The sequence below is a fragment of the Callorhinus ursinus genome, unplaced genomic scaffold (assembly GCF_003265705.2).
Source record: "Callorhinus ursinus isolate GAN/ISIS: 27379988/994484 unplaced genomic scaffold, GSC_fseal_2.0 scaffold10, whole genome shotgun sequence".
NCBI classification, from domain to species: Eukaryota; Metazoa; Chordata; class Mammalia; order Carnivora; family Otariidae; genus Callorhinus; species Callorhinus ursinus.
Window position 1 is genome coordinate 74,497,636 of NW_027397072.1, and position 27,961 is coordinate 74,525,596.

Here is a 27,961-nt window from a genome sequence, read left to right on the forward strand (position 1 = left end):
ATCCATTTTGAGTTTATCTTTGTGTATGGTGTTAGAGAATGGTCGAGTTTCTTTCTTCTGCATGTGGCCATCCAATTTTCCCAGCACCATTTATTGAAGAGACTGTCTTTTTTCCATTGCATGTTTTTTCCTGCCTTGTCGAAGATTATTTGACTATAGAGTTGAGGGTCCATATTTGGGCTCTCTATTCTGTTCCACTGGTCTATATGTCTGTTTTTGTGCCAGTACCATGCCGTCTTGGTGATCATAGCTTTGTAATATAGCTTGAAATCGGGCAATGTGATGCCCCCAGCTTTGTTTTTCTTTTCAACATTTCCTTGATTTGGGGTCTTTTCTGATTCCATACAAATTTTAGGATTGTTTGTTCCAGCACTTTGAAAAATGTCATTGGAATTTTGATCAGGATGGCATTGAAGGTATAGATTGCTCTGAGTAGGACAGACATTTTAACAATGTTTATTCTTCTGATCCATGAGCATGGAATATTTTTCCATCTTTTTGTGCTTCTTCAATTTCTTTCATGAGTGTTCTGTAGTTCCTAGAGTATAGATCCTTTACCTCTTTGGTTAGGTTTATTCCGAGGTATCTTATGGTTTTTGGTGCTATTGTAAATGGAATCGTTTCTCTAATTTCTCTTTCTACAGGTGCGTTGTTAGTGTATAAGAAAGCAACTGATTTCTGTGCATTGATTTTGTATCCTGCCACATTACTGAATTACTGTATGAGTTCTAGTAATTTGGGGGTGGAGTCTTTTGGGTTTTCCACATAAAGTATCATGTCATTTGCGAAAAGAGAGAGTTTGACTTCTTCTTTGCAAATTTGAATACCTTTTATTTCTTTTTGTTGTCTGATTGCTGTTGCTAGGACTTCTAGTACTATGTTGAACAACAGTGGCGAGAGTGGGCATCCTTGACGTGTTCCTGATCTTAAGGGAAAGGCTCTCAGCTTTTCCCCATTGAGGATGATATTTGCTGTGGGTTTTTCATAGATGGATTTTATGAACCTGAGGAATTTTCCCTCTATCCCTATGCTCTGAAGAGTTTTAATCAGGAAAGGATGTTGTATTTTGTCAAATGCTTTTTCTGCATCGAGAGGACCATATGGTTCTTCTCCCTCCTCTTATTAATGTGTTCTATCACATTGATTGATTTGCGAATGTTGAACCACCCTTGCATCCCGGGGATAAATCCCACTTGGTCGTGGTGGATGATCCTTTTAATGTATTGTTGGATCCTATTAGCTAGGATTTTGTTGAAGATTTTGGAATCCATATTCATCAGGGATATTGGTCTGAAATTCTCTTTTTTGATGAGGTCTTTGCCTGGTTTGGGGATTAAGGTAATGCTGGCCTCATAGACTGAGTTTGGAAGTTTTCCTTCTGTTTCTAAATTTTGAAACAGCTTCAGTAGAATAGATATTATTTCTTCTTTGAATGTTTGGTAGAATTCCCCAGGGAATCCATCAGGCCCTGGACTCTTGTTTTTGGGGAGGTTTTTGATCATTGCTTCAATCTTGTTACTGGTTATTGACCTATTCAGGTTGTCAATTTCTTCCTGTTTCAGTCTTGGCAGCTTATAGGTTTCCAGGAAGGCATCCATTTCATCCAGATTGCTCAGTTTATTGGCATATAGTTGATAATAATTTCTAATAACTGTTTCTATTTCCTTGGTGTTAGTCGTGATCTCTCCCCTTTCATTCATAATTTTATTAATTTGGGTCATTTCTCTTTTGTTTTGGATAAGTCTGGCCAGTGGTTTACCGATCTTATTAATTCTTTCAAAGAACCAACTTCTAGTTTCGTTGATCTTATCTACTGTGTTTCTGGTTTCTAACTCATTGATTTCTGCTCTAATCTTAATTATTTCTCTTCTAATGCATGATTTAGGCATCATTTGTTGCTTTTTCTCTAGTTCCTTAAGGTGTAGAGTTAGTTGGTGAATTCGGGATTTTTCTATTTTTTTGAATGAGGCTTGGATGGCTATGTATTTCCCACTTAGGACCACCTTTGCAGTATCCCATAGGTTTTGGACTGATGTGTTTTCGTTCTCATTGTTTTCCATGAATTGCTTAAGTTCTTGTTTGATTTCCTAGTTGACCCAAACATTCTTGAGCAGAGTGGTCTTTGGCTTCCAAGTGTTTGAATTTCTGCCAAATTTTTTCTTGTGATTGAGTTCCAGTTTTAAAGCATTGTGGTCTGAGAATATGCAGGGGATAATTTCAGTCTTTTGGTATTGGTTGAGACCTGATTTGTGACCCAGTATGTGGTCTATTCTGGAGAAAGTTCCATGTGTGCTCGAGAAGAATGAGTATTCTGTTGTTTTAGGGTGGAATGTTGTGTATATATGTATGAGGTCCATCTGGTCCAGTGTATCATTCAAAGCTCTTGTTTTCTTGTTGATTTTCTGCTTAGATGATCTGTCCATTGCTGAGAGTGGAGTATTGAGGTCTCCTACAATTAACGTATTGTTATCAATATGACTCTTTATTTTGGTTAACAGTTGGCTTATGTAGATGGCTGCTCCCATGTTGGGGGCATAGATATTTATAATTGTTAGATCTTCTTGTTGGATAGACTCTTTAAGAATGATATGGTGTCCTTCTGTGTCTCTAACTACAGACTCTAGTTTAAAATCTAATTTGTCTGATATAAGAATTGCTACCCCAGCTTTCTTTTGAGGTCTGCTGGCATGGAAGATGGATCTCCACCCCTTCACTTTCAGTCTGGATGTATCTTTAGGTTCAAAATGAGTCTCTTGTAGACAGCATATGGATGGGTCCTGTCTTTTTATCCAATCTGCAACCCTGTGCCATTTTATGGGAGCATTTAGGCCATTCACGTTGAGAGCGATTATTGAAAGATATGAATTAATTGTCATCATGTTGCCTGTGAAGACGTTATTTTTATAGATTGTCCCTCTAAATTTCTTTTGTATATCACTCTTGGGGTCTTTCTCCTTTTATAGAACCCCTTAATATTTCTTGCAGGGCCAGCTTAGTGGTCACATATTCTTTCAGTTTTTGCCGGTCTTGGAAGCTCTGCATCTCTCCATCCATTCTAAATGACAGCCTTGCCGTATAATGTATTCTTGGCTGCATATTCTTCTCGTTTAGTACCCTGAATATGTCTTGCCAGGCCTTTCTGGCTTGCCAGGTCTCTGTAGATAGGTCTGACATTATTCTGATGTTCCTCTGTCTGTACATAAGGAATCTCTTCCCCCTAACTGCCCTCAAGATGGTTTCCTTGGTTCTAGGATTTGCGAGTTTTACTATTTCATGCTGGGGTGTTGGCCTATTTTCCATGATCTTGGGAGGGGTCTTCTCTGCCTCTAGGACACGAATGTTTGTTTCATTCCCCAGATTAGGGAAGTTCTCAGCTACGATTTGCTCAAATACATCTTCTAGTCCTCTCTCTCTCTACACTCCCTCTGGGATTCCAATAATTCTGACATTGGAATGTTTCATGGTGTCACTTATTTCTCTGATTGTATTTTCATGGATTCTCAGTTGTTTTTCCCTGGCCTCATCTTTTCTCTTTTTATCTATTGTCTTCCAGGTCACTAATTTGTTCTTCTGCCTCACTTACCCTAGCTGTTAGATTATCTAGATTAGATTGGATTTCATTGATAGCATTTGTAAGTTCTGCCAATTCAGCTTTCATTTCTGCCCTCAGAGACTCTATGTTGCCATTAATGGATTTCTCCATTTTAGCTATTGTCTTCACAACTGCTAGCCTGAATTCCATCTCCGACATCTTGGTTATATCTGCATCCATTTGTAAATCTGTGGAGTAAGTCATAATCTCTGAGTCTTTCCTATTTTGGGGGTTCCCCCTTCTAGTCATTCTGTTGATGGGTGGTTGAGGGAATGTATAGAGTCCAAATTATTGACCAGAACCCAAGCAAGATGCACCTGTTTTCTTTTTTAAGATTTTATTTATTTATTTGACAGAAAGAGACACAGCAAGAGAGGGGACACAAGCAGAGGGAGTGGGAGAGGGCGAAGCAGGCCTTCCACTGAGCAGGGAACCTGATGCAGGGCCCGATCCCAGGACCCTGGGACCATGATCCGAGCCAAAGGCAGATGCTTAACAACTGAGCCACCCAGGTGCCTGAAGATGCGCCTGTTTTCTAGGGACCTTGGGGTTGCTGGCCTCTTGTTTTCCCAGCCTGTCTTCTGGGGGAGGGGCCTGCTGCGCTGTTACTCAGGCAATCCTGTTTGGGCGGAGTTGCCCTGCCCCCCTGTGGCGGGCGGTGGGCTCAGTGGGAATCAGTTTTGGGGGCTTTTGTTCTCTGGGCTTTCCGCGTATTTTCTGTGAGTCAGAGCAGAAGAGACCGTTTCCAACCCTCTGCCTCAGAGCAGAAAGACCGCAGTCTGTTCTTCAGTGAGCTCTCCAGGCCACACTGTCTCCATTTCTGTCCATGCTGCTATAAACTGCAGCGCACTGGGTCGTGCACCCCTCTGCAGCGCTCCCAGTCTTGCCTCCAGGTCGGGGCACGTCTCTGCCCTTTGTGCTTCGAAAACCGCCAGCCACTCCCAGTTCATGTGCATGACCCCGCCACTCTGGGTTTCTGCCCCGGGGGCTGCCCTAACATCCTTTCCCCACCACTACCGGTCCACGAGTCTGTGCCCCGTTCCCAGAGAGCTAGGCTGTCGCTCACCAGTGGTGTAGGATCCCCACGGCCAGGCATCCTCCAGCTGCCGTTTATCTCCGATATCAGCCCGCAGAATCACGGCTCCCTGCTTTGTACATCGAAACCAACCACCTGCGATATTCTGTTTGTAGAGATCCAGATCTTCTTACATCTCAGGCTGATTTCATGGGTGCTCAGAGTGGTCTGGTAGATATCCAGCTCAATTCTGGAGACCAGTTGAAATAGGGTCCCTTACTGCTCTGCCACCTTTTCCCCAGTTAGAAACCAGCTTTTAAAAGGATCTCTACTGGTGATTCTTATGTGCATTAAAATTTGGGAAACACTAGCTAATAATTTCTAGAAACACACCTGAAAGTTATAGGAATTATAGACCTGGTTCTCCTGACAAAAGCTCATGGCAGAAAGTTATCAAAGGCCCTTATATATGCAATACCTACTTCTGCTAAAAGTTTCTTGGTAAACTATATATTTTCTTATATTCTTATATATTTCTTATATTCTTATATATTTCTTATATTCAGACCATGGTCCAGTCTAAATAAAATACCCAGTTATGTTGGATGAACACTATGGCTTAACTAACTTTCCACATTGTTTGCAAAAGCTTGTGGGTACCACCTTCTCAATTTTAAAGCATTCTTTTAGAGTGATATCTTTCACTGTGAAATTAGGTCATTTTTCTACAAAGAATGTTTTCTGTCTGCGGTAATGTTGGTTTCAGAAAAATTCATGTATGTAAAAATGATGGTGGTTTTGATATCATCTTTTAGCTAGCCTCTTGAAAAACACTTGGCTGTGGCAGAGTTTTCTTTGTGGTCAGAGAAGAATTCATTTTTCTGTGTGCTATTATGCTGGCAACTGCCTGTGATAACTTACAACTCTTAAAGCCAAGTGTCATACTTGATAAAGGACTAGTATGCACAGTATATAAAGAACTCTCATGATTCACAAATCAAAAAATCCAATTAAAAATTGTCAAAATATTTTAACAGATACTTCACCAAAGAAGATATATGGGTGGCAAATAAACACATTAGTAATAAATATCATTAGTCATTAAGAAAATGCAAATTAAAACTCTAATGAGATACTCCTACACACCTATTAAAGGGTAGAAAGAAAGAAAGAAACAGACTTGACAATATCAAGTCCGAGCAAGGGTGTGGAGCAACTGTAACTCTCATGCATTACTGGTAGGAATGCAAAATGGTATAGCTACTTTGGAAGACAATTTACTAGTCTCATAAAACTAAACACTCACTTACCATATGACCCAACAATCCTGTTCCTTGGTTATTTATCTACCCAAGATAAATTAAAATATACGCTCACATAAAAAAATTTGTACATGAATGTTCATAGCAGCATTATTAATGATAGCCAAAAAGTGGAAAAAACTGTATGTCCATCAACTATTTTTTTTTACTTTTTATTTTTTTTTTTAAGATTTTATTTACTTGACAGACACAGAGAGAGAGGGAACACAAGCAGGGGGAGTGGGAGAGGGAGAAGCAGGCTTCCCACTGAGCAGGGAGCCTGATAAGGGCTCGATCCCAGGATGCTGGGATCATGACCTGAGCCGAAGGCAGACGCTTAACGACTAAGCCACCCAGGTGCCCCCTGTCCATCAACTACTGAAAGGATAAGTAAACGTCAGTACATTCACAATGGACTGCTAACTGGCAATAAAAAGAAAAAAAAAACCTATTGATACATACAATAACATGGATTAATCTCAAATGTGTTATCCTAAGTGAAAGAAACCAGACTCAAATGGCTACTTACTGTATGAAACCATTTATATGACAATCTGGAAAAGGTAAAATTATTAAGACAGAAAACAGATGAGTGGTTGCAGGGGCTGGGCATGGGGGAGGAGACTGACTACAAAGTGGCATTTTTTTTTTTTTAGGCGATGGAAATGTTTTATATCTTCATTGTGGTGGTGGTTACATGACTGTGTGTGTTTGTCAGAATAAAAGAGTTGAGTTTTACTCTGTGTAAATTATATCAAAACTCTGATTTAAAAAAAAAGGGCAAACTTGGACATAAACTGATCTGACACACAATGCTTTTCTGAATTTGAATTCCAGTTAGTGTGTGAAGCTTCCAGTATTAGAACTCTGTAGGCGTTCCGGATGAGTGCTTCTAGCAAGCACTTTGCAGGATAGTTCCAGCTTATTAAGCTGTAAGATAGACCAAAGGTGTTAGAAACAAAACCTAGTTCTGATGTACAGTCTCCAGACATGGCTCCCTATGGTGAGGAACAAAATAAATTTGGCCCCACTATGCTGCCTTTCATCCCTTCCCTGCAATCCAACCACCCATGCCATCATTAGGATCCTAATGAACCCTGTGGGGCTTCTATGCTTAGATCTCAGGTTGTTTAAGACACTAGTCTGTCCCAGGACTTTAAAAACTCTGGGCTAGAACAATGTCCTCAGCACTAGACAAGCACTTTGGAATTAGGCTGCTGCTCCCAGTCAGACTGAAAAAATAATAGAGAAGGCCAAGTTTGGCAACCCAACTACCAGCCTGGTCTAGCTCACTTAACACAGTTTCTTATTAGGAAAACAGAGGGAGTCCCCTCTCTGTTTACCAACCTCTTATATTTTGCAGGAAATCTCTAAGTTCCTGGCTGAATTATTGAGAGAAGCTCTCTGAAGCCAATGAGTTTCAGTGTCAGGAATGAGAGCTTCTAAGAGTGGGAAAGTGGATGGGCGAGGCTAATATGCAAATTCATAAAATAGGGCTTAGTTTCCATTTGTACATTCTCTAATCTGAAACAGACTCCTCTACCTTTGCTAGGTGATTGACTCTATGGACAAAAAGTTTGAGCTTCCAAAAGTACACTTGAGTTTTTAAATGGTAACCCACAATGGCAGGAGCTTTAGATTACTTTCATAGTATGAGAAAGGATTTTTTTTTTTTTTACTCCAGGCACATTCTTTGGGCCATAAGTTAGTCTACAATTTAATTAAGTACCTATTATTTGTCAAGATTATTAGGCACTTTGTGGGTGGAGGGAGAAGTTGTGAAGGGGAGACCAAAATGACTAAGACTTAGTTCTAAGACTTAGATCCAAGTACCTTACAATTTAGTGGGTGCAAAATATAGTGCATCTATATTTAGAATTTTTGTTCCCATGGAACTTTGATTAGTTTGAAGTCAAGGGGGAGAAGGGCATTATTAAGTCTATTCAGAGATTTAACAGTTCCTGAGCATCTAAAAGATTCAGTCTTGCACTGGCCAACACAGTGGAAAAAGGAAAGATCTTTGCTTTGAGTTGGTGGTATATGGATGTCTTTAAGAGTACTGGGTTTAGGGGTGCCTGGGTGGCTCAGTTGGTTAAGCATCTGCCTTCAGCTCAGGTCATGATCCCAAAGTCCTGTGACAGAGCCCTGTGTCAGACTCCCTGCTCAGTGAGGAGCCTGCTTCTCCTTCTCCCTCTGCTGCTCCCCCTGCTTGTGCTCTCTCTGTCAAATAAATAAATAAAATCTTAAGGAAAAAAAAAAGAGTACTGGGTTTAAGGGTGCCTGGGTGGCTCAGTCAGTTGAACGACAGACTCTTGGTTTCAGCTCAGGTCATGATCATGTGGTCCTGGGACTGAGCCCCACGTCAGGTTCCGAGTTTAGAGGGGAGTCAGCTTGAGGATTCTTTCTTTCCCTCTCCCTCTGCCCCTCCCCTGTCTTTCTCTCTCTCTCTCAAATAAATAAATAAATCTTAAAAAAAAAAGAGTACTAGGTTTAAATCCAGATCTGCAATTTAATAGCTGATATGACTTTGGCTGGTCCTCTCATTTATAAAAACAGAATAATAGTAACATCTCATTGAGCTACTATGTGAGTTAAATACACATACATGTAAAAGCTTTAACTTAGTGCCTGACACAAAGTAGATGATCCATGACTAGAAGTCATTACCATTATTACAGTGTCCCTGGGGAGACAGACCCCATAGGGAAAGAACTTGAAAACACAGACAATAACATGCAAGTGATAACATACCAATGAATACCATATGAATAGCTGTATGTTTTACAGCAATAAAATAACCTGCAAGCAAATCCAAAACATGTTTCATTACTCACAAACCCTATTGCATAAGTCTCAGGTAAGAGTCTAGATTACTCCAGGCTAAAGCCATGAACTTTTTGAAATTCAGCACTTAAGATCCAAAAGTAAACAATAGATTGGGCAAGGTCCTAGAGAGAAAAGGCAGTTTTTGTGGTGGGGCCTGCTTTATATTTAGTGATTATAAATTTCCTTTGACAGATTTTAGTGGGAGTGACTGTCTTACAAAATTCCAACACAGAAATGTTTTCTGGACAGTCTTGTCTTTGGAGTACGTCGCCACCTGCATTAATTTTAGAGGACTCCGCCCCAGCTTTTATTTTTCCCAGATGTCTGATGTCTAAAACCTTATAGGTTATTTACTTTTGTTTAATAATTTTTTCTTCCCCAGTTGAAAGGCAAATATCCGTGATGGAGGAGTCAAGATCCAACACAATGCTGCTTAATCCCTATTCTTGCCCTCACTTTATACTGTGGCTACTTTGATATATAAACTAATCCTGATTCTAGACTGTCTTATATGGATCTCCACCTCTTGCGACTATATGTAGTCTCCAGCTTGTTTGTAAATTCCTCCAGGGCAGAAATTATGTCAAAAGATTTTGTAAAATATTGGTTTACCTTAATCCTTATTATCCCTTACCTTAAACCTCTATAGGATAATTCAACATCAAAAGTAGGTGAATAGTAAAGAGTAAATTATTATTGTTGATTATTATGACCTGGTTTCCCTTTCTATAATCCTGAACTGTAATGTGTTTCTCTAGTATTTTCAGAACTAGAAATTACAGAGCAGCCTATGATTATAGCAGACAGTTCCAAACCTTCTGGAACCATTTCAAAAGGCAACATTAGACTACAAATTAAGAAGGAAAAAAAAAAACAAAACACCAACCTCTGAACAATCTCAGAAACTGATCCTTACTCACCAAGAAGCTTAGATATAGCTGAACAGACTTGTTCAAAAAAGAATCTTGTTCTCTTCCTGTCTCAAACGTTATCCAGTAAAATTTATTTTCACTTTGGGTGAATCTGTAGCAAAGCCCACTCATAAGACATTTCAATGTCTTGCTTGGTCTTTCAGTACTCACATGGAAATGAGTCATTAGCACGGGAAGCTGCTCTACAGAATCTTCTAAAACAAATCCGTTTGTTTTTTCATTAAATATAAAAAAAATTTTTTTAAGTAAACTTTATGCCTAATATGGGGTTCACACTTACAACCCCAAGATCAAGAGTCACATGTTCTACTAACTGAGCCAGCAAGGCATCCCAAATCCATAGGGTTTTGATCTGCTAAATTTGAATCTAGACTACCAACAGACTTATTTCCCTAATTTTTCAGTCTAATTTTTTTGTCTGTTTTTGTGAGTTTAGGGTTTGGTGTATTTGGCAAAAAAACACATCACCAAAAAACAAGTCATTTTTCATTTCTACTGAATACTGATTTTTGAGAAAATATATTCAAGGAAAAGGCAAAGAATTGCTGGAGAGGCCTTTATAGCTTTTAACTTGGGTTAGTGAAAAAAAAAAAGTGGAGCTTAGGGAGTACAAGTGGGGTTAAGATACTTTGGAGTCATCAAAATAAAAAGCAGGAGCTACTTTTGTGCTTTGCCGGCAGGGGAATGGAAATGCTGGATTAGGAGCAAGGCTCACCTAGGACACTTGGGTTGTTAGGACTCAAGTCACAGCACTTTCCAAAAATCTGAAAATGAAATGGGGCAGGGTTTTCTCATTCTTGCCCAAGGTGAGGTAGCTCGAGCTGCGATTACCTTGAGTAAATTAATTCTGTGAGTAGAGTATTTACTCCCAATATGTAAGGGGGTACCTTATCAGGTATGGGGTAAGATGGAAGGGAGGGGGTGAAAACAAGTTCAAAGACATAAGGGGATTTGCCCAAGTGTACTAGTAAGTTTTTAAGAGAATCAGGTTTCCAAATCGATGTACTTGGCAGTACAAGCTGCCTCAGAGACTGTAGTAAGACAACGATGACTCTAGGGTTAAACTCTTCCATTGAGGTAGCATGCACCTCGGATGTGTGAGGGCTTCTCAGAAGAGGCAAGATTTGGGTATTTTCATAGACTAGAGCAAAAATCCTTATGTCGGGGCTTAGGAAATAATGAAACATGCTAAAAATACACTTAAAACACCCTGAGGGAAGTTCATTAACGATAATCAAAATTGACTTTAGAAAGAATAAAACTTTTTTCTCATTTTTCTACTGCCAATTACAAATAAGGTAATGAAAATATTCTTGACTGAATTTAAAAGACGCTGGATGCAAAGAGAGTACAGTGGGTCAAGAGAAAGAAGAGAGAGGCGGGTCCGAGCTCTTGGCACCGCCGGCCCCACCTCCACCCGGATCCGGGGAGAGAAAGCTCGCCCCCGGCCCCCGGAGCAGGGCCCCACCTCAGCGCTCCCACGGGATCCTCGCTCTAGCCCCGCCTCCGTCCGGCTCCGTTCCACGCCGCTCCGGTAGCCCCGCGCCTCTGCGGCGAGTGAGGGAGAAGCGAGGCGGGACTTCCGGCGTTTGAAAAACTTCCGGCGGGAACCGGAAGATGCGGTCATACACACAGAATCCCGGGCCTTCTGACTCGCCGGGCGGGAAGGTGAGCTGAGCGTCCGCCTTGGCGGTGTTCCTGAGGGCTCGCGTGAGCCCGGCTCCCGGGCTCCGGTATTTTGGGGCCATTTAAAAAGTTCGGAGCGCTCATTTGGGAAATAACATCCCTTTTTAAAGTGAGAAGTTTCATTACATTTTACAGTCTGCGGTCTGTATCTTCCAGCCTACACCCGGAAAACCCCTCCTAGCTGCCGCGTGTCACCTGGCGCGTCTTCTCAGTCAAATTGCAGCTCTTAGCGCGTAGGGGTAGACATGGGAAAACCCAGGCAAACCTGGATTATCTGTATACCTCAAGTTATCAAAGATGGGGGAGGAAGCACCCTTTTCAACTAGCACATCATGGCCTTGACTGCATCCACAGCATCCTCAGCAGTGTGTCTGGCATATAGGAGGCGCTCAGTAACTCTTGAGGAAAGGAATGAAGGAATGGGAACTCTAGGCAACTTTCCTCGAACCTCCCACGCGCCAGAATGTTATTAATATGTTTGTGGAATGGGAAACAAGCCTAGTCTTGCTGTTTGGGGCTCTGGGTTCTAGCTACATAACTAGAACATAGGTTTTCCCTTTGAGTAAACCATTTCACTTCACTGGATTTCAGGCTTCTGAGATTAAAAAAAAAAGACTATCTGATTTCTCAGGCTCTTTCCAGGTGTATTTCTTTATTTTTATTATGGAGGGATCTTTGCTGACATTCCAAGCACTTCATTTTGTACTCAGGGAAACTGCTTTAGGTGCCTCTTAAAAAGGTGTTCCCTTCTGCTCTTAAGATTTCTAATTGTGGTTTTCCCAATTTTAATGTAATATTTGTGTCTGCAGGTTTTCTTCATCCCCCCTTCCCTTGATTTTTACTTGCCCTAGTTTAGTGCCTCCTCCCTTAGTAATATCACAGCAACTGATTTTGAATATGCTCATGTGTCCACAGAGAAAAGACAACTTTGAAAATGAAAAATCTCAAGCCACTAAGAATAGGAATGTTCTTCTATTTCATCACTTTAAAATAATAATAATAATAATAATGAGTGCCTTGTCTGCTATTGCCTAATAGTAATGGGGAAAAATGTATACTCTTCTATAGAGACCATGTTGCATATATTCTTACGTTCATTTAATAAATAGTTATTAACAGCTATTAAGTGCTAAGCTCTGTGTTATGCAGAAGTGAGTAAGGCAAATGTGGTTTCTTCATGGTGTTTACTGTCATGCAGTAAACATGGAGGATGCAGACAATAAACAAGGATAATTATAGATTTTGCTTTATATAGTACTGTATGAAGGAATTAAATAAGTACTAAATTATATAGTACTGTATGAAGGAATTAAATTAAAAAAAGGAATTTAATTCCTTTAATTTCATTTTTTTAAAAAGGCCCATTTTAGGCCTGAAATGCTGAGCTATAAGAGATGAGAAGGAGCCAGGCTATTGATGAGCAGGGAGAATAGTGTTCCAGGCAGAGTGAACCTGCGAAGGCAAAGAATCATGCTTGTTACAGTGACTGAAACAATGTGACTGTGGCTGAAGAGCTGCAGCACAGGGTAAATGTGGTTAGAAAGGTAGGCGGAGGGGCACCTGGGTGGCTCAGTCGTTAGGCGTCTGCCTTTGGCTCGGGTCATGATCCCAGGGACCTGGGATCGAGCCCCACATACGGCTCCCTGCTCAGTGGGAAGCCTGCTTCTCCCTCTCCCACTCCCTCTGCTTGTGTTCCCTCTCTCGCTGTGTCTCTCTCTGCCAAATAAATAAATAAAAATCCTTTAAAGAAAGGTAGGCGGAGGCGCCATTTTAGAAGGCCATGGTAAAAAATATGATTTGATTCTAAATGGATAATGGAGTGGAAAGCCACTGAATGGTTTTTATTTTCTAAATGGTCTTTTGGGTTGATATATGGAAAATGGGTAGTAGAGGCAAAAGGGGAAGCAGGGAAGCCAGTAGAGGCTATTATAATAGTCTAGATAAGAGATACTGTGGACTAAAGACTCACTGGAGATCATAGAAATTTAACCTATTTTTTTTAAAGATTTTATTTATTTATTTAATTGACAGAGACAGCATAAGAGGGAACACAAACAGGGGGAGTGGGAGAGGGAGAAGCAGGCTTCCAGCCAAGCAGGGAGCCCGATGTGGGGCTCTATCCCAGGACCCTGGGATCATGACCTGAGCCAAAGGCAGTCACTTAACCAACTGAGCCACCCAGGCACCCCTAACCTATATTTTGGTGGAAGAATTTATGTTATTTACTAGTAGACTGGTTGTGGGAGGTGACAGAAAAAAAGATTTGCACGGCTTTGGCTTAGCAAATGAAACTTTAGAGGATGATAGACGTATTCAGTATTTTGGTTGTGGAGATGTGTATACATGTGCCAGAACTTATCAAGTTTGTACACTTCAAGCATGTACAATTTATTGTATATCTATTATAGCTCAATGAAGCTGTTAAAAATTTTCTAGGGTTCTGGCTCAGCCATCCATTTAGGTGGATGTTGGTGTCATTTACTGAGATGAGAAAGACTGGAGTAGGAATGGGTTTTAAAACAAGAAATGGTTATCAAGATTTCTTTGTGGGTATGTTACATTTTAGGTAACTTTGAGGCATCTGCACAGTTTCATAGGCAGTATGGATAGTTTATTATGTAAATCTGTATCTTTGGCAAGATTGGAATGGAGATATTCAGATTGTTATTAAGTAGGTGATATAGATATTTAAAACCATGGAAATGGATGGAATTTTGTTAATCTAACAAATCCTATGATATAAAGAAAGGGGACATGGGAGGAGTGGGGATGGAGAAGCTTCTCCCACAAACATTGGTTTTTAAACTGGAATATGAATATTCTTGGGATATACCTGGCATAGGCAGTTTTTAAGAAATAATTTCTAGGTCCTTAGTTTCTGTATATACTCTTTCTAAAGCCGATTGACCTATGTGCTCATGCATATTCTCTTTTCCCATGCATATTGACCTATGTGCTCATGCATATTCTCTTTTCCCACCTCCCTTTTCTTTTTTTAGAGAAAGCACGCCCATGCACATGTATGAGGGGAGGGGAGAGGCAGCAGGAGAGGGAGAGAGAGAATCTTAAGCAGGCTCCACACCCAGTGCAGAGCCTGCTACAGGGCTGGATCTCACAACCCTGAGATCATGACCTGAGCCGAAATCAGAGTCTGAAGCTGAACTGACTGAGCCACCTCGGCACCCCCCCACCTCCCTTTTCAAACTCATTATTTTTCTGCTTGTCAAAAGACAAGTTTACATCTTACTCATCTTTCAATGGTAACATTGCTTCCCGGGTGCCTAGTTAAGGGGCATTTGGAAATACTTGTTTCAGGGAAGTTTTCTTTAATGGGCAATCAAAATTTTATGAGACTGCCAAGGGTTTGTCTACTCCTATTTGTAAACCCATTTCTATTAGGGATGAAGTATGGAGTGAGAACTGGTGCATGGTGGTCTGTAAGGGAATGTTCTGAATTCAGGTATATTGTAGAATGGGGTGGTGGGAGTAGATGATTTGGTTGGGTTGTTTGTTGGGAAACTTAGTATGTTCAGGTTTTTATTTTGGGGCTGGTCAGATTGTCCAGAGAAGTCTTTCCAGTCTTTCCATTCTCCCTGGAAGGTAAGGATCTGACTAGGAGCTTGGTGGGAAAAGAGGACTGGGGGGAGGGGTCCTCTATATATTTAGCATTCAGTCTGTATGGTTCCCATGCCCACAACTATACTTGCTGTCCTCTAGTCCAGAAACTCTGTTTTATCCTCTTCAGTGAATAAACCTCCAGATGTTTTCCTGGGGCAATTGCTTAATAGCATGAAGTAGAGTGGGGCCTCTAGAGATATTTCTTTGCCTCAGATAGCTTACACCAACCCCTTAGTCCCTTCATCCATAGTTCCAAGGTATTAGGTACTGCTTCTTGTAGTTTTTTTTGAGGATAGTGCAAAGCAGATTGGTTTGCTTCTGAAAAGCTCCCACTGCCTACTTGGAATTTTAATTTTTATGTAGTGAAATCTGTCTTTTTGGCTTTTGAAATTTTGAGTTACGCCTCGGAAAACTTTTATTCCCCCACCTCTACTCCAAATTATGAAAATGATCATCTTTATTTTCTGTAGTACTTTTATAGTTTATTTTGTACATTTTATTTTTATTTATTTTTTAAAAGATTTTTTATTTATTTATTTGACAAAGAAAGAGACAGCGAGAGAGGGACACAATGAGGGGGAGTGGGAGACAGAGAAGAAGGCTTCCAGCTGAGCAGGGAGCCCGATGTGGGGCTCGATCCCAGGACCCTGGGATCATGACCTGAGCTGAAGGCAGATGCTTAACGACTAAGCCACCCAGGCGCCCCTATTTTGTACATTTTAAGTCATTAGTCAGTGTGGAATACATTTTTGTTCAGGATGTCGTAGTAGGACTTAAATACTTGTTTTCCTCCAGAGGGGTAGCTTGTTGTCTTAATACCACTTATTGAATAATTCATTTCTGCCCTGGTTTAAAATGCTACCCCGTCATACACTAATTTTCTCCGTTTGCATTTTTGTTTTATTCTGGTAAAGTACATGTGACACAGAAATCAAAAGTTAACCATTCCTTTATGATCAATATCTAGAAGCACTTATTTGAGGAAGGATGACCTGCATAAACATAAAATGTCACAAAGGGGGGTGAAGGAAAAGATGGAGGATTATCTTGTCTACTTCCTGGAGACCCTTTTCCTTTTGTTCTCCCGCTTTACTCTGAGTGCTCTCTTGGCTAATAGTGCTACACTTCCTGGAATTGAGCTATGGAACCGAGGGCACATGTTCTGTTTTTTGAGAACCTGTTTGGTATTTCTGTGAGGCATTCCTTTCTCCTCTAAGTGGAAGTTAGAACCAGAGGCGTTGTAACATCTGACTGGTTTAGAAACTTTTTTAAAGGGTTCCAAGCATGTCAGAGTCTCATGTAGTTTTTGTGGTTTGATATATACTCTTAAGGTAATAAAATATACTAGCTAAAGTGAATTTGCTTACTTCCTATATTATAGGATGCTTCTGGTTATCTGTCTCAATTTCTTAAAGCACTAGGCTTTTGAATTTGGTAAATATTTTCTAGGGACATTGGTGATTTGTTTTTATTTTCAAATAAGTGTTTTATTTAAATACTGTAAATTTTATTATAAGGGAATGAATTATCTTGTTTTAGGAATAACCTGGCTGCTTCTTCAGTCCATCAACATCATTTATTTGACTGTCAACTTTATAGAAAGGCCTTTCTTTTATATTGTGAGAAGATAAAGAAGTGGGGAAATATTTCTTACAGTTTAATAAAGGATTTTATAATTTGCTGACTGATGAGCCATCTAATAGCACTTGTGGTATATGCAAGCATATAACTCTAACGAAACTAAAAATTGTCACCCTGTTGGAGCTTACATTTTTCCAAAGATGGTACATACTCATCAGGCTTTTAAACCATTCGAAGGCTGTTAGCTGCTCTTAAAGTTGGCAGCTGCATGGGAGGGGAAACCAGTGTTCAGGCTTTTGAATGCTTCTCATTTTTTTTCCTGTGGCACTTTTTAACAGCAGAGCTATTGGAGCATTAGTTTTGAATGGCACATCACTTGGTAGACAACGTAAGTGATCAGTCATTCAAGTGATTCAGATCATGCTGATTGTATATTCTGTTTCTTCCAGATGTCATCATTGCCAAGAAGAGCAAAAGTAAAGGTCCAGACTGTGGTATCCAAAGATGAATTCTCTTCCTTGTCTGAATTGTAAGCATATTGGTTTCATATGGGGTTAGGAGAATGATGTATATTTTAAGGAGGAATGAAAGTCATTTGTATCTTTTTCATTCTCTCATGAGACAAATGTTTATTGAACTCATGCTGTGTCTCAGGTGCTGTTTCAGTGTTGGTGTTAAACTATTGAACAAGGAGAGAGAAAGTAACCAACTAAATATATAACATGATACTTACACTAGAATATGAGCTCCATGAGAGCAGGGAGTTTTTTATATCACTTCAAAGTAGGGTTTCCCAAACTCAGCACTACTGATCAGATAATTCTTTGATGTGGAGACTGTCCTTTGCGTTGTAGGATGTTTAGCAGCATCCCTGGTCTCTACCAACTAGATGCCAGTCACATCTCCCCAGTTGTGACAATCAAAAATGTCTCCAGACATGGCCAAATATTCCCCATGGGGGCAAAATTGTCTCCGGTTGAGAACCTCTGCTTTAGAGCACTGTAGTGTTTGTGCCCTGAAGATATTTGTTAAATAAGTGACCGATTAATGTTAGGCAGTAATAAGTACTCTAAAGGAACATAAAACAGGGCAAGGGAGAGCGTGGTCAGTGGTTCTGGGCAGGGGACATCTTGGATATAGTATTCAGGAGAGTTCTTTTGGAGGATGTGGCAAGAGATTTAAATGAAATTTGGAAGTACTATAACTTGTAAAGATCCAAGTAGAGGGAGCAGCAAGTGTGAAGACCCTATGGCAGGAACAAGCTTTGTGTGTTCAGGGAACAGTAAGACCAGTGTGGCCAGACAAGTCACCAAGGCAGAGAGTGATTGGAAATGAGATGGGAATGGGCAGGACCTAATAGGCCATGACAGAGCATTATGGTCTTATTTGAAGTGGTGTAACTGAAGCAACATGAGTTTGCTCCTTGGTGAGTCACAGATATACCAGGTGGGGTTGTCATGCAAAGTAAACTTTATTTGCAGCAAATAAAGAGATCATGGGGAATAGCTTTCAAAGCCTCCAAGGAGAGTGAATGGGTACCTTTTGTTTATGGTTAGGATGAATATTTAGATAGGGAAGCCTTGTCATCTGTGTAGAGGCAGGCATCAGGTTGCACGTGCACCTTAAGGAATCATGCCTATACATACATTGAGTGTCATATAAATGACACTGAGCCTCCTCTTTGGGCAGAGATTTTAGTATTATGATGAGGTAAAGGTAATTGCCAGTCATTCCAGGGGTCGCTCCAAAGTCCATCTGCGCAGGCATGAGTCAGGGGTGTAGTTCAAAGGAGCTGAGTGGTCTGGGCCAGTGAGAGGTCTTGTCAGGGCAGTTGCCATCACCTGAAGGGTGGTTTCCGGTTTCATTTGCCTGAGTTAAGAGGTAAGCTGAAAAGAAGAGCTTAAGGAAAAATGTAAACAAAGCAGGTGGGCAATAAAGGTCAGGTCTTGGGGTCTAGCTGGTGACAGTGGGTTAGAAAGCCATTGGAAGGCTTGGGGCAGGGATGTGACATGCTCTGGTTTACATTTGTAAAAGATCATTCTGATTCCTTGGTGACCGTAGGGGAGCAAGAATGGAAGCAAGCGGTCAGTTAAGGAGATTACTGTAGAAGTCTAGGGTCCTGGAAGTGAAAGTGGTGAGAAGTAGTCTAATTTGGGATATATTTTGAAGATAAACTAGACCATATATGGGGATGGATTAGATTTGGGGTGTGAAGGAAAGACAGGAATTTGGGGAAGACTGGAAGAGGATCAGGTATGAGGGTGGTAAAATCAAGGGTTCTGTTTTGGACTTGGTAAGTTTGAGATGATTGTGAGGCATCCAATGAAGGTAGATATACAAGTCTTGAGCTCAGGTCAAGTGGGAAAGGGAGATAGAAAATTGAGATTCCTCTCTGTTCCACTATCGAATAAGATAAGGTCGTCTAGTAAGATTGCTTAGAGGAGTGCTGAGGACTGAGTCTTAGAGTATCCCAACATTGAAAGGTTGGGAAGAGGAAGAGCGGTAAGCAAAGGGACAAGGAGAAGCTGGAAAAGCTGCCAGGGAAGTAGGAGGAAAACCAGGGGCGTGAAGACCTTGGAAAGACCTGGAAGGTGTGAAGAATGTGTTGTAAGAAGTGACGGCCAGATGCCAGTAATAGGTCAGGTATGGTTAGTGGGAGATGACTTAAAACTGCCTTACATATAAAATAATACCTGTTCTTATGTTTTTCTTTCTGATACCTGAAAGCCCTTTTGTATCTGTCATGTGACTTTTGCATTGTTCCCCTATAAACTGGGGTCCACGCTCCTGCTGGAATGAAGTTGTTCTGCTAGTTTGGAGATAGTATGAGCAGAACCCTGGTTTTCTGTTTCCTTAGTTTTCTAATTCTCCCTCCTTTCAATGCCACTGCTATGTGTTAGGTGAGTTTAAATGATTTTGTTTGTTTTTGCCTACTCTTAGGCTTTAGTTTGCATCTGCTTCTGAAGAGAACTCACTGGGGGTTGGGGGGAACTATCAGTGGCTTGACCTAGGATAGCATAATTTAGAAGAAGTCATTTAATCAGGTTTTTGCCTCTAGGCAGAACATAAAACCATTCAAAAAGCGAGATACCCTATTCACTAGCCTTAGTGAAGGAAGTGGTTGTCCTTCCCACCAATACTGACCTTTTACATTGGGGGTAGACGTAGATTTAAGTGGGTTGGCAGGAGCATGATGTTCCTTTACCAGAGTTCACATGGCTATTTTTCCTCTGCTGTTGCTGTGAGTTTGATTCATGGATTGTTAGAAAGTACTGTAGCTGCACCTGATCCAGTCTAGGAAAGAAATCCATTCTGTGAAAGGGAAAAACAAAACAAAACGAAACGGTTAATTGAAGCATTTGGAAGGGTCTTGGTGCTAACTTTATGTAATTTAGGGTGTTTCCTAGCACCATTTCCCATTCCTTACATTGGTTTGAATAAGTAAATTTGATTATTTCTTAGGAAATTGTTTAAGCACTTTTTGCTGTTATAATGGTAAACCTTACAATGACTATGGTGTGACACCACTCAGTAAATTGCTTAAGGTAATAAATGGTTTTCTCTGTTTTGAATGTGTGTGTGTGTGTGTGTGTGTGTGTGTGTGTGTGTGTGAGGGGAATGGAGGGATGCCTAGCCTCTAAATATCACATCCCATCCCCCTCTCACTCACCAGAGGGGAATGGAGAGACCTGTGATTCATAGCATATCAGGGGCTATTGGTCCTCGATCAACTCTTATTTTAGTACTTAGCTATATCTGTTCGTAGCCTGTGCTCATATCACTCCATTTTATATTAAACACCTCCTACCTTATTTTTCTTTCAAGAAGCATGTTTCTTTTGCCTTTAACATTTAGCTTCATTTTTCCTAGATATTTTTCTGTCACTTTACTTTTAGATCATCTGCCTCTGAAGAAGATGACAAGGAAGATAGTGCCTGGGAGCCCCAAAAGAAAGCCCCCAGAAGTCGTAAGCAGCCTGTTTCCAAAGAATCCAGACCAAAGAGGGTGCCACGAGTGAAGAAGACCACCCTACAGATCAGTGATGGCTCGGAAGGCGTGGCTGTTAAGGAGGAGCTGGTAGGTGCTTGAGTTGGGTGGAGGGAACTCTATAGTGCTTTCCTAATTGGTGACGCTACTTTCTCCTTACAGAGAGCAGAACAGTGTAGGTAGTTGACAAAAGTACAGGGCAGTGGCATTCTCTACTGCAGGCCGTAAAATATTTATCATTAGACCCACTGTGTTGGAGGGGAAAGAATATGTATCAACAATACATATTGATGTATTTTGCTATAAGCAAACAATGTATTTATACTGATCTGGATTAAAACAACAACAGCAATAAATTACAGGCTTTGTTGCATTACAAAAAGTGTTGTGCATTTCCAAAATCATTCTCTATGGTACTCCGCTTAAGAAACTGCTTCCATGGTACATTTGAAATAATACTCTTTCAATATGCAGTAGAAACCTGACTTTTCAGGGACACATTTATTGTGTATAGTAGAGGACATTATATTGTACCTGCTTTGCTCTTAGGGCTTTTATTTAAATCAGTCTTTCTCCTGTTATTTAGTACCTCTGTTTCTTCATCTTTACATACAAGCTTTTCACTGAACACACTTGAATGGGTGAGTAGGCTTTACCTATAGCTGAGAAAGTATTGACTTCTATCACCTTGTTGGCAAAATTTGGAGGTTTTTCATTAAGCGTGGCATGGCTGCACCTAAAAAGTAGCTTGATTGCCTAACCTACAAAATAGCTCTTAGTTCAGTGGTTTTTGGCATTAGGATCATAAACCCTTTGAGAATCTGACAAAAGTTATGAACCCTCTCTTCAGTAGAATGTGCACATGCCTAGCCTCTAAATATTAAAATATAGCTCAAGAAGGTACAGCTTAAGAACCCTTGTGGTGATTTCTTGATTCTTTCAGTAATGCTCAGTTATATGTGTATAAAAAAGAATTAGAAAGTCTTTCACTTAAACATTCTGGGGGTTTTTAAAATTTTCTTTCAGAATTGCCAAAATTCACCCATTTTATACCTCAGCGAGAGCACATGGAGCATGTTAGAAGACTTTATTTCATTAGGTTTGGCGTTCTGCTCTGCTGTAGTCACCATTGAACAAAATAATTGAAAACCTTATTTTCGGTAGAACTAGAATTGGTAGCCTCCTTATAACTATTTTTAGCAAACATCATAGACAAAATTAATCGTTATTTAGCCTCTTCCTCTCTATGTTGCTGGCATTTACCAAGCCGGTGGCCACTTTAGCTCAGCTCCAATTCTCATCCCCTGTCTGCCACCTTCTGCTGTTGTTTTTGGGGATTTCCCCTCCATTTGGATGAACTCCCTAGGGCCTTCTGTTCTTGGTTCTTTGACCTCCTCATCTCCAGGGACTGTGTCTTCTCTGCCTTCACCACCCCTCTCAGGAACTCAGCCTGAATCTTGCCATCATCAAAAACTGTGCTACTGACATTCCTTTTCAAGCATCCGGCATTCGGAGCACCATCTTACCATTTTCTGTTCTCCCAGCTCACTGTCCAGGTGCCCTCATGGCCACACTTTTCCAGCCTTGTCACATCTTCTCCTTGGTAGCTCTCAACCCGGGCAGCTTGAAAAAATGCCAGTGCTGAAGTCCCTGTCCTAGACCAGTTAAACATGGAAAGGATTCTAGGGGTGGGGCTGAGCCCGAACCTCAGCAGTATTTCTTTCCTAAAGCTCTCAGGTGACTTCTGTGGACAGCCAGGGCCGAGGGCTACGACCTAATCCTTGGACTCCAGCGCTTCACCAGATCTGCTTCACATATCACTATCAGTCAGCCCTTTTCTTTTCCTACCTTACCTAGTCCAGGCCACGGAATGTCTCATTTCAGTCACTTTTTATTAGTCTCACCAGTTCTGCCCTTGTTTCCTTCAGTGACACAGGGCCGATCAGAGCCGACACCGGGTGAGCCATCGCCTCTGCTCTGCCAGCACCGAGCAGCTGACTCTTGCGGAGAACAACCTTGACTGAATTTGTTTCCCTTTAGATTCATAATCTCAGACCTCAAAATTACACTAAGAATACCTGGTAGACTCCTTCCTTTTCTCTGGCAGATATGTTTTTCCAGTTTTTTTTCTCATTTCTTAAACTTCCTAAATTCCTTTCTCTTCCTCTCAGCTGATGACATTGCCTTTTACGTATTTGCGAACACAGGAAGCTCATTATCTCACAACCGGGCTAGCTATGTTTGGGTTCCTCTTCTGTCCTGTTATGATGGAGGAAGTGTCATCCTTCCTGTCCGGGATTTGTCCCACCGCTGGGGCTGTCGTTGCCGTCCCCTCTTGCTCAAGGTCTGTGTGTCTTCAGTCATCTCCTTTCTTTTCTCTCGTCAACTTTTATTCCAGTGGCTCAGTTGCTACAGAGTATAAAAATGCTTTTAAATCTAATTTTTAAGAAGCCTCCCTTCAGCTCCTTATCCGTCTCCAGTTATCTGTCAAGCTCACCCAGTACAACACAGGCCAAGGCCAAAGCCTGCTGACTGATTTGACTGGAAAAGACACAATGAGCTACTTTTTTGCTTTAGATAGTTGACTGCTTTCAGAGACAGCAAAAAGAAGAATAGTCAAATTCTTTTTGGAGTCTTGGGTTTAGTCATAGGCTACATAATAACCATGTGGAGTGTTAAGGCTGATTAAAAAAGCAATGAAGGCAGAAGAAAATGAACTTTGATTATTCAGTCTGCCAAAGATTCAGGTTGAATGTAAGGAAGGAAAATGTTCTCATGGAGGCTTACTAAACTTGAGTATATCACTGAGACAGGCTGTAGAATCTTAGAAGCTTCATAAAATGGAGAGAGATTTCCCTATGTTTCAATAGTTTAGATCTACCTCTTTCAAACTTTTGGTCTTTGAACCGCTTTACACTCTTAAAACTTAAGGAGGACCCCAAGGAACTTTTGGTTATGTGGGTTATTGATATTGCTATTTACCATATAAAAATTAAAAATGAGAAATTAAAATATTGATTAGTTTTTTAAAAAACCTAGTACGTGTTAATGCAGCTAATTTTTATTTTAATGAAAAATAAGTATATGTTTTCCCAACCAACAAGAAAAAATTAATGAGAAGAATGACATTACTTACATTTTTACAGATGTCTTTAATGTCTGACCTACTAGAATATAACTGAAATGTGTAAAGAAAACCCACCTCCACACAGATATGTATTTGGAAAAGGGAGACATGTTTTAAAAGCTTTTTCAGATGGATATTCTTATTTGATGTGGTACCAAAACTCAGTAAATGGTAGTTTCTTAAAAGTTTGTTTCATTGTGGAATCTGAAACCATATTAATGAACTTCTTATACTCTACTACATTAAAATCCACTGGTTCGTGTTATTTGAATGGGTCTTCTACCCATGCATGATTTTATGACATATATCGGTCATTTGAAAAATATCGGTTCACCGATTTATGCAGCTCTTCCAAATGTTGGCATCTTTCATTATCTGATGTCAAAAAAACACATTTGTTAATATAACCTCCAGTCTCATCACAGTGTTGGGAAGCTGTCAAGTTCACAGTGGATACAAATTTTCCAAAAATTCTAATTTTCACTTTTGAAGCCTGAAATTTACTACTGGTTGCAAATGTCAGGTGTTTCCTTAAAGTGACAGTCTCAGTTCATTTCTGAAAAAATGTCCACCAGATACCCAAGTCTGAATAACCATAGTTTGTCAGTCATTATTTCAAGTAAAAATGCTGCTTTATGGAAAAAGAAGCTGGTTTGGTTCACAACTGAAACGGATGCATGAGCGTTTTTCTTTGAGATGACCACTGCACATCCGTATGCACTGGCGTGCAGCAGAAGTATTTTATGTGTACTCGCTATTTCAGCATAGAGTATTACAAAGGTGTGTTTTCAAGGACTGAGACCTTAAAAATTAATACTTTATTTATTTATTTATAAATTAAGGCTCCATGCTCAGTGTGGGGCTTGAACACACAACCCTGAGTTCAAGAGTCACATGCTCTACAACTGAGCCAGCCAGGCGCCCCTAAAAATGAATAATTTTTAACGGCTTTGTTAAATGAAACTTACATCGTTTTGCTGCAAGTGTGGCAGTGAAGGGAACAGTGATTGCTACTATTGCTTGGTGCCATTGCCTTGGGGTTTGCTACCATTGCTGTTGTACTTCAGTGAAATGTCAACAGAAAAAGGCAAAGCATGTCTTAGCATTATTATGAATAGAGTGTGACCTCGCAGACCCCCTGGAAGGGTCTGTGGACAACACTGAGAAACACGAGGTAAATCTTGCCTGAAGACTACACAGAGGATGCCTTAAAGTCTTTATGATTGCTGACTTTTCTTTTTTTCCTCTCGGTCATTTTACTTTTTCCTCATTTCTTTGTCTACTTCCTTTTCCCTCTACTAGGAAGTGGTCTAGTATGGTAGTGGCTCTAATGATGGTGGGATCTGCAGATGTTTTAGTGCTTATCATCAGCCAGGCAACATAACATGTTCAACACTTCGGTTGTGTGAGCTTTCATAATCCTCACAACAACCCCTCAAGGCAGGTGCTGTTACTATCCTAACTTTATAGATGAGAAAGCCAAGGCAAGAAATGTGAAGTGATTTGCTCATGGATAATAGATAGTAGGTGATGGAATTGGGTTTCTAAGTTAGCAACATGATTTTGTCAGCATTTCAGGAACCAATATATCTCTCATGGGTGGTTTTACCTCAGCCATGCTCATAAGAGGGATGTGTAAAACCAGAGTGCTGATTTAATAATTAATGATTTGATATAATAATCATAAGAACATGAAATTTTTTCTGACTGGTAGTGTCTCTCCTCAGAGGTTGAAGTAAGTAGGCACTTAAATAAGAATCGGAAATTTACTTGATGAGCATGGGTCCAGATTGGGAGAATTAGATAAATCCATTCTATTGGATTTAATGAATGCCTACTGTGGTCTAGGCATTATGTTTGTCACAATGACATCAAATGTTTTAAATGCACGAATCTAAGGTAGTCTGATGTATCTGTCTCATAGGAGGGCTGTCTTACCATTGGGACCAAAATACTCAGAGTCTGTTTGCTAAGCTTTCCTCTTCCTTGTACATTGCTTAGAAGAATGCTGATCATCTTTGCTTTTTACAATTCCTCTTTTTCTGCTGCCCTATGGCTGACAGACAGCCCTCTGCATGGTTGACACCTTTCTTTTACTATATCAAGTCATTTGATCAGGTTATTATCAACTCTTACGGACATAGGAGTCATTCTATTTTTATATCTCTGTTCTTATCCATTATGTTTCAGCTAAAAATGTAATATTCAGAGGGCTATCTAATGTACATCATTTCCAGGTTAGGTAGTGGTGGGTGGGTATTAGGTTGGGGATGCTCTTTATAGTAGTTCCCAGTATTTTCAGTAGTCAGTAATTCTGGAAAAATAACCTGATAGGAGAGAAAATTGAATTTGACTGAATAGTTTGGGAGTTCTTCTTTTATTTGAGTTTGTGCCATCTGCATCTGCTTAGGTAACCAGAAACAGGCTAGCTTGTGAAATTGTAAACTCCATACAGGTAGGGTCTGTATGTTATTTACCACTCCAGTGCCAAAATGAATGCCAGGTGGTTAGGGTTAGGGTTAGCTGTCATGGGGGGGAGGTGGTGGAGAGAGTGGCCCCTGGACAGTAGTATGGACTATTATGTAGATTCTTCCTAAAGAAAAATGCCTGACACCACTCTGCTGTCATGCTGTGTTTTCTGTTCCCTTCTGTATAAATTGGTGGCAGGTATAGTCTGTTGAGTTTTAGGAGTGTATGAGTGTTACTTTTTTCCCCCAAAGGGTTGACTTTTGATTGCAAGTTTTAAATCTTGGTTTTTCCAGCATGCGTAGACTTATCCTTTACTCATTTTAAAAAATGAAACTTTTTATTTCTAGATAATTATAGATTCACACACAGTTATAAAAAATAATACAGAGATTGTGTACCCTTTAATTTCTTCCATTGGTGCATTTTACAAAACTATAGTAAAATATCACAACCAGGATATTTATATTGATAAAAATCCAGAGATCTTATGAGATTTCTCCAGTTTTTTTGTATTCATTTATTTGTGTATTTCTGTATGTTTAGCTCTGTACAATTTTATCACATGTATGCATATGTGTATCCCTCATCCAGAATGGTTCCATCACTACAAGAATCCCTAGTACTGCCTAGTATTTGCCTATTTGTAGCCACGCCCACCTCCCTTCGGACCCTTACCCCCATCTTGACCCCCCCAGTAACCACTAATTTTTTCGGGAATGTTATATAAAGCATACATCATTAATGTTATGTAAATTATAAGGTATGTAACTTTTTGCAAATTGCTTTTCCCCCCTTCATTCAACATAGTTTCTGTGAGATTCTTCCAAGTTATTGTGTGTTTCAATAATTTGTTCCTTTTTATTGCTGAATAATATTCTAGAGCATTCGGTTTTTTCTTTTAATTCTCCTGTGTTCTATTTGTGGTTTGATAGAATAACTCTGTGGCTATTGCTGATGTTGATTTGGAAGACAGAAAAAATGAATTGGATAGTGTGAAGACTCTGAAAACAGCAAAGACAAAACGGAAGAATTCAGCTCGGTCACCTTCGGGTCAGAGGACCAAAAAGCTGAAAGTTGACGAAGAAACCAACATGGTCAACACTGCTGAGATGCCATCCACGAGCACCGTGTGGGAAGGTGCATGCAAGAAGGAAGAGAATGAAGATGACTTTACATTTGGTCAGTCCCCTTTAAAGAAAATGAAGACTGAAACATGTCCTCAGGGGCAGCCCGTGAGGTTTCCAGCAAATGCCAACAGCATTAAAGAGGAGGTGGAAATGAACTGGGACATAGTACAGGTATGTGTAGTCATTTTAGTTTGTGGGGTTCCTTTCTTTTTGACTAGGATAGGAGTGCCACTGGCTAAGAAAGGGTTGGGAGTTTTCAGGTCTCTTTTCACTTTTGCCAGTGATTTCTTTTTTTTTTTTCTTATTTTATTTTATTATGTTATGTTAATCACCATACATTACATCATTAGTTTTTGATGTAGTGTTCCATGATTCATTGTTTGCGTATAACACCCAGTGCTCCATTCAATACGTGCCCTCTTTAATATCCACCACCAGGCTAACCTATCCCCCCCACCCCAACTCCTCTAGAACCCTCAGTTTGTTTCTCAGAGTCCATAGTGTCTCATGGTTTGTCTCCCCCTCCCAATTCCCCCCCTTCATTTTTCCCTTCCTGCTGTCTTCCTTTTTTTTAACATATAATGTATTATTTGTTTCAGAGGTACAGATCAGTGATTCAACAGTCTTACACAATTCACAGCGCTCACCATAGTGCATACCCTCCCCAATGTCTGTCACCCAGCCACCCCCATCCCTCCCA

General features: G+C 40.3%; 1 protein-coding gene across 3 annotated transcripts in view; it reads left to right on the forward strand.

The window, feature by feature from the left end:
- The first annotated feature begins 11,277 nt into the window (after positions 1 to 11,277).
- SRBD1 (S1 RNA binding domain 1) overlaps positions 11,278 to 27,961 on the forward strand; it is a 200,271-nt gene continuing 183,587 nt past the window's right edge. For all 3 annotated transcript variants that reach the window (XM_025868898.2, XM_025868899.2, XM_025868901.2), the window contains exons 1-4: positions 11,278 to 11,334; positions 17,001 to 17,080; positions 20,448 to 20,628; positions 27,067 to 27,432. In XM_025868898.2, the coding sequence (XP_025724683.1) occupies positions 11,284 to 11,334; positions 17,001 to 17,080; positions 20,448 to 20,628; positions 27,067 to 27,432 (678 nt within the window). In that variant the 5' untranslated portion in view covers positions 11,278 to 11,283. The remainder of the gene's footprint in view (positions 11,335 to 17,000; positions 17,081 to 20,447; positions 20,629 to 27,066; positions 27,433 to 27,961) is intronic.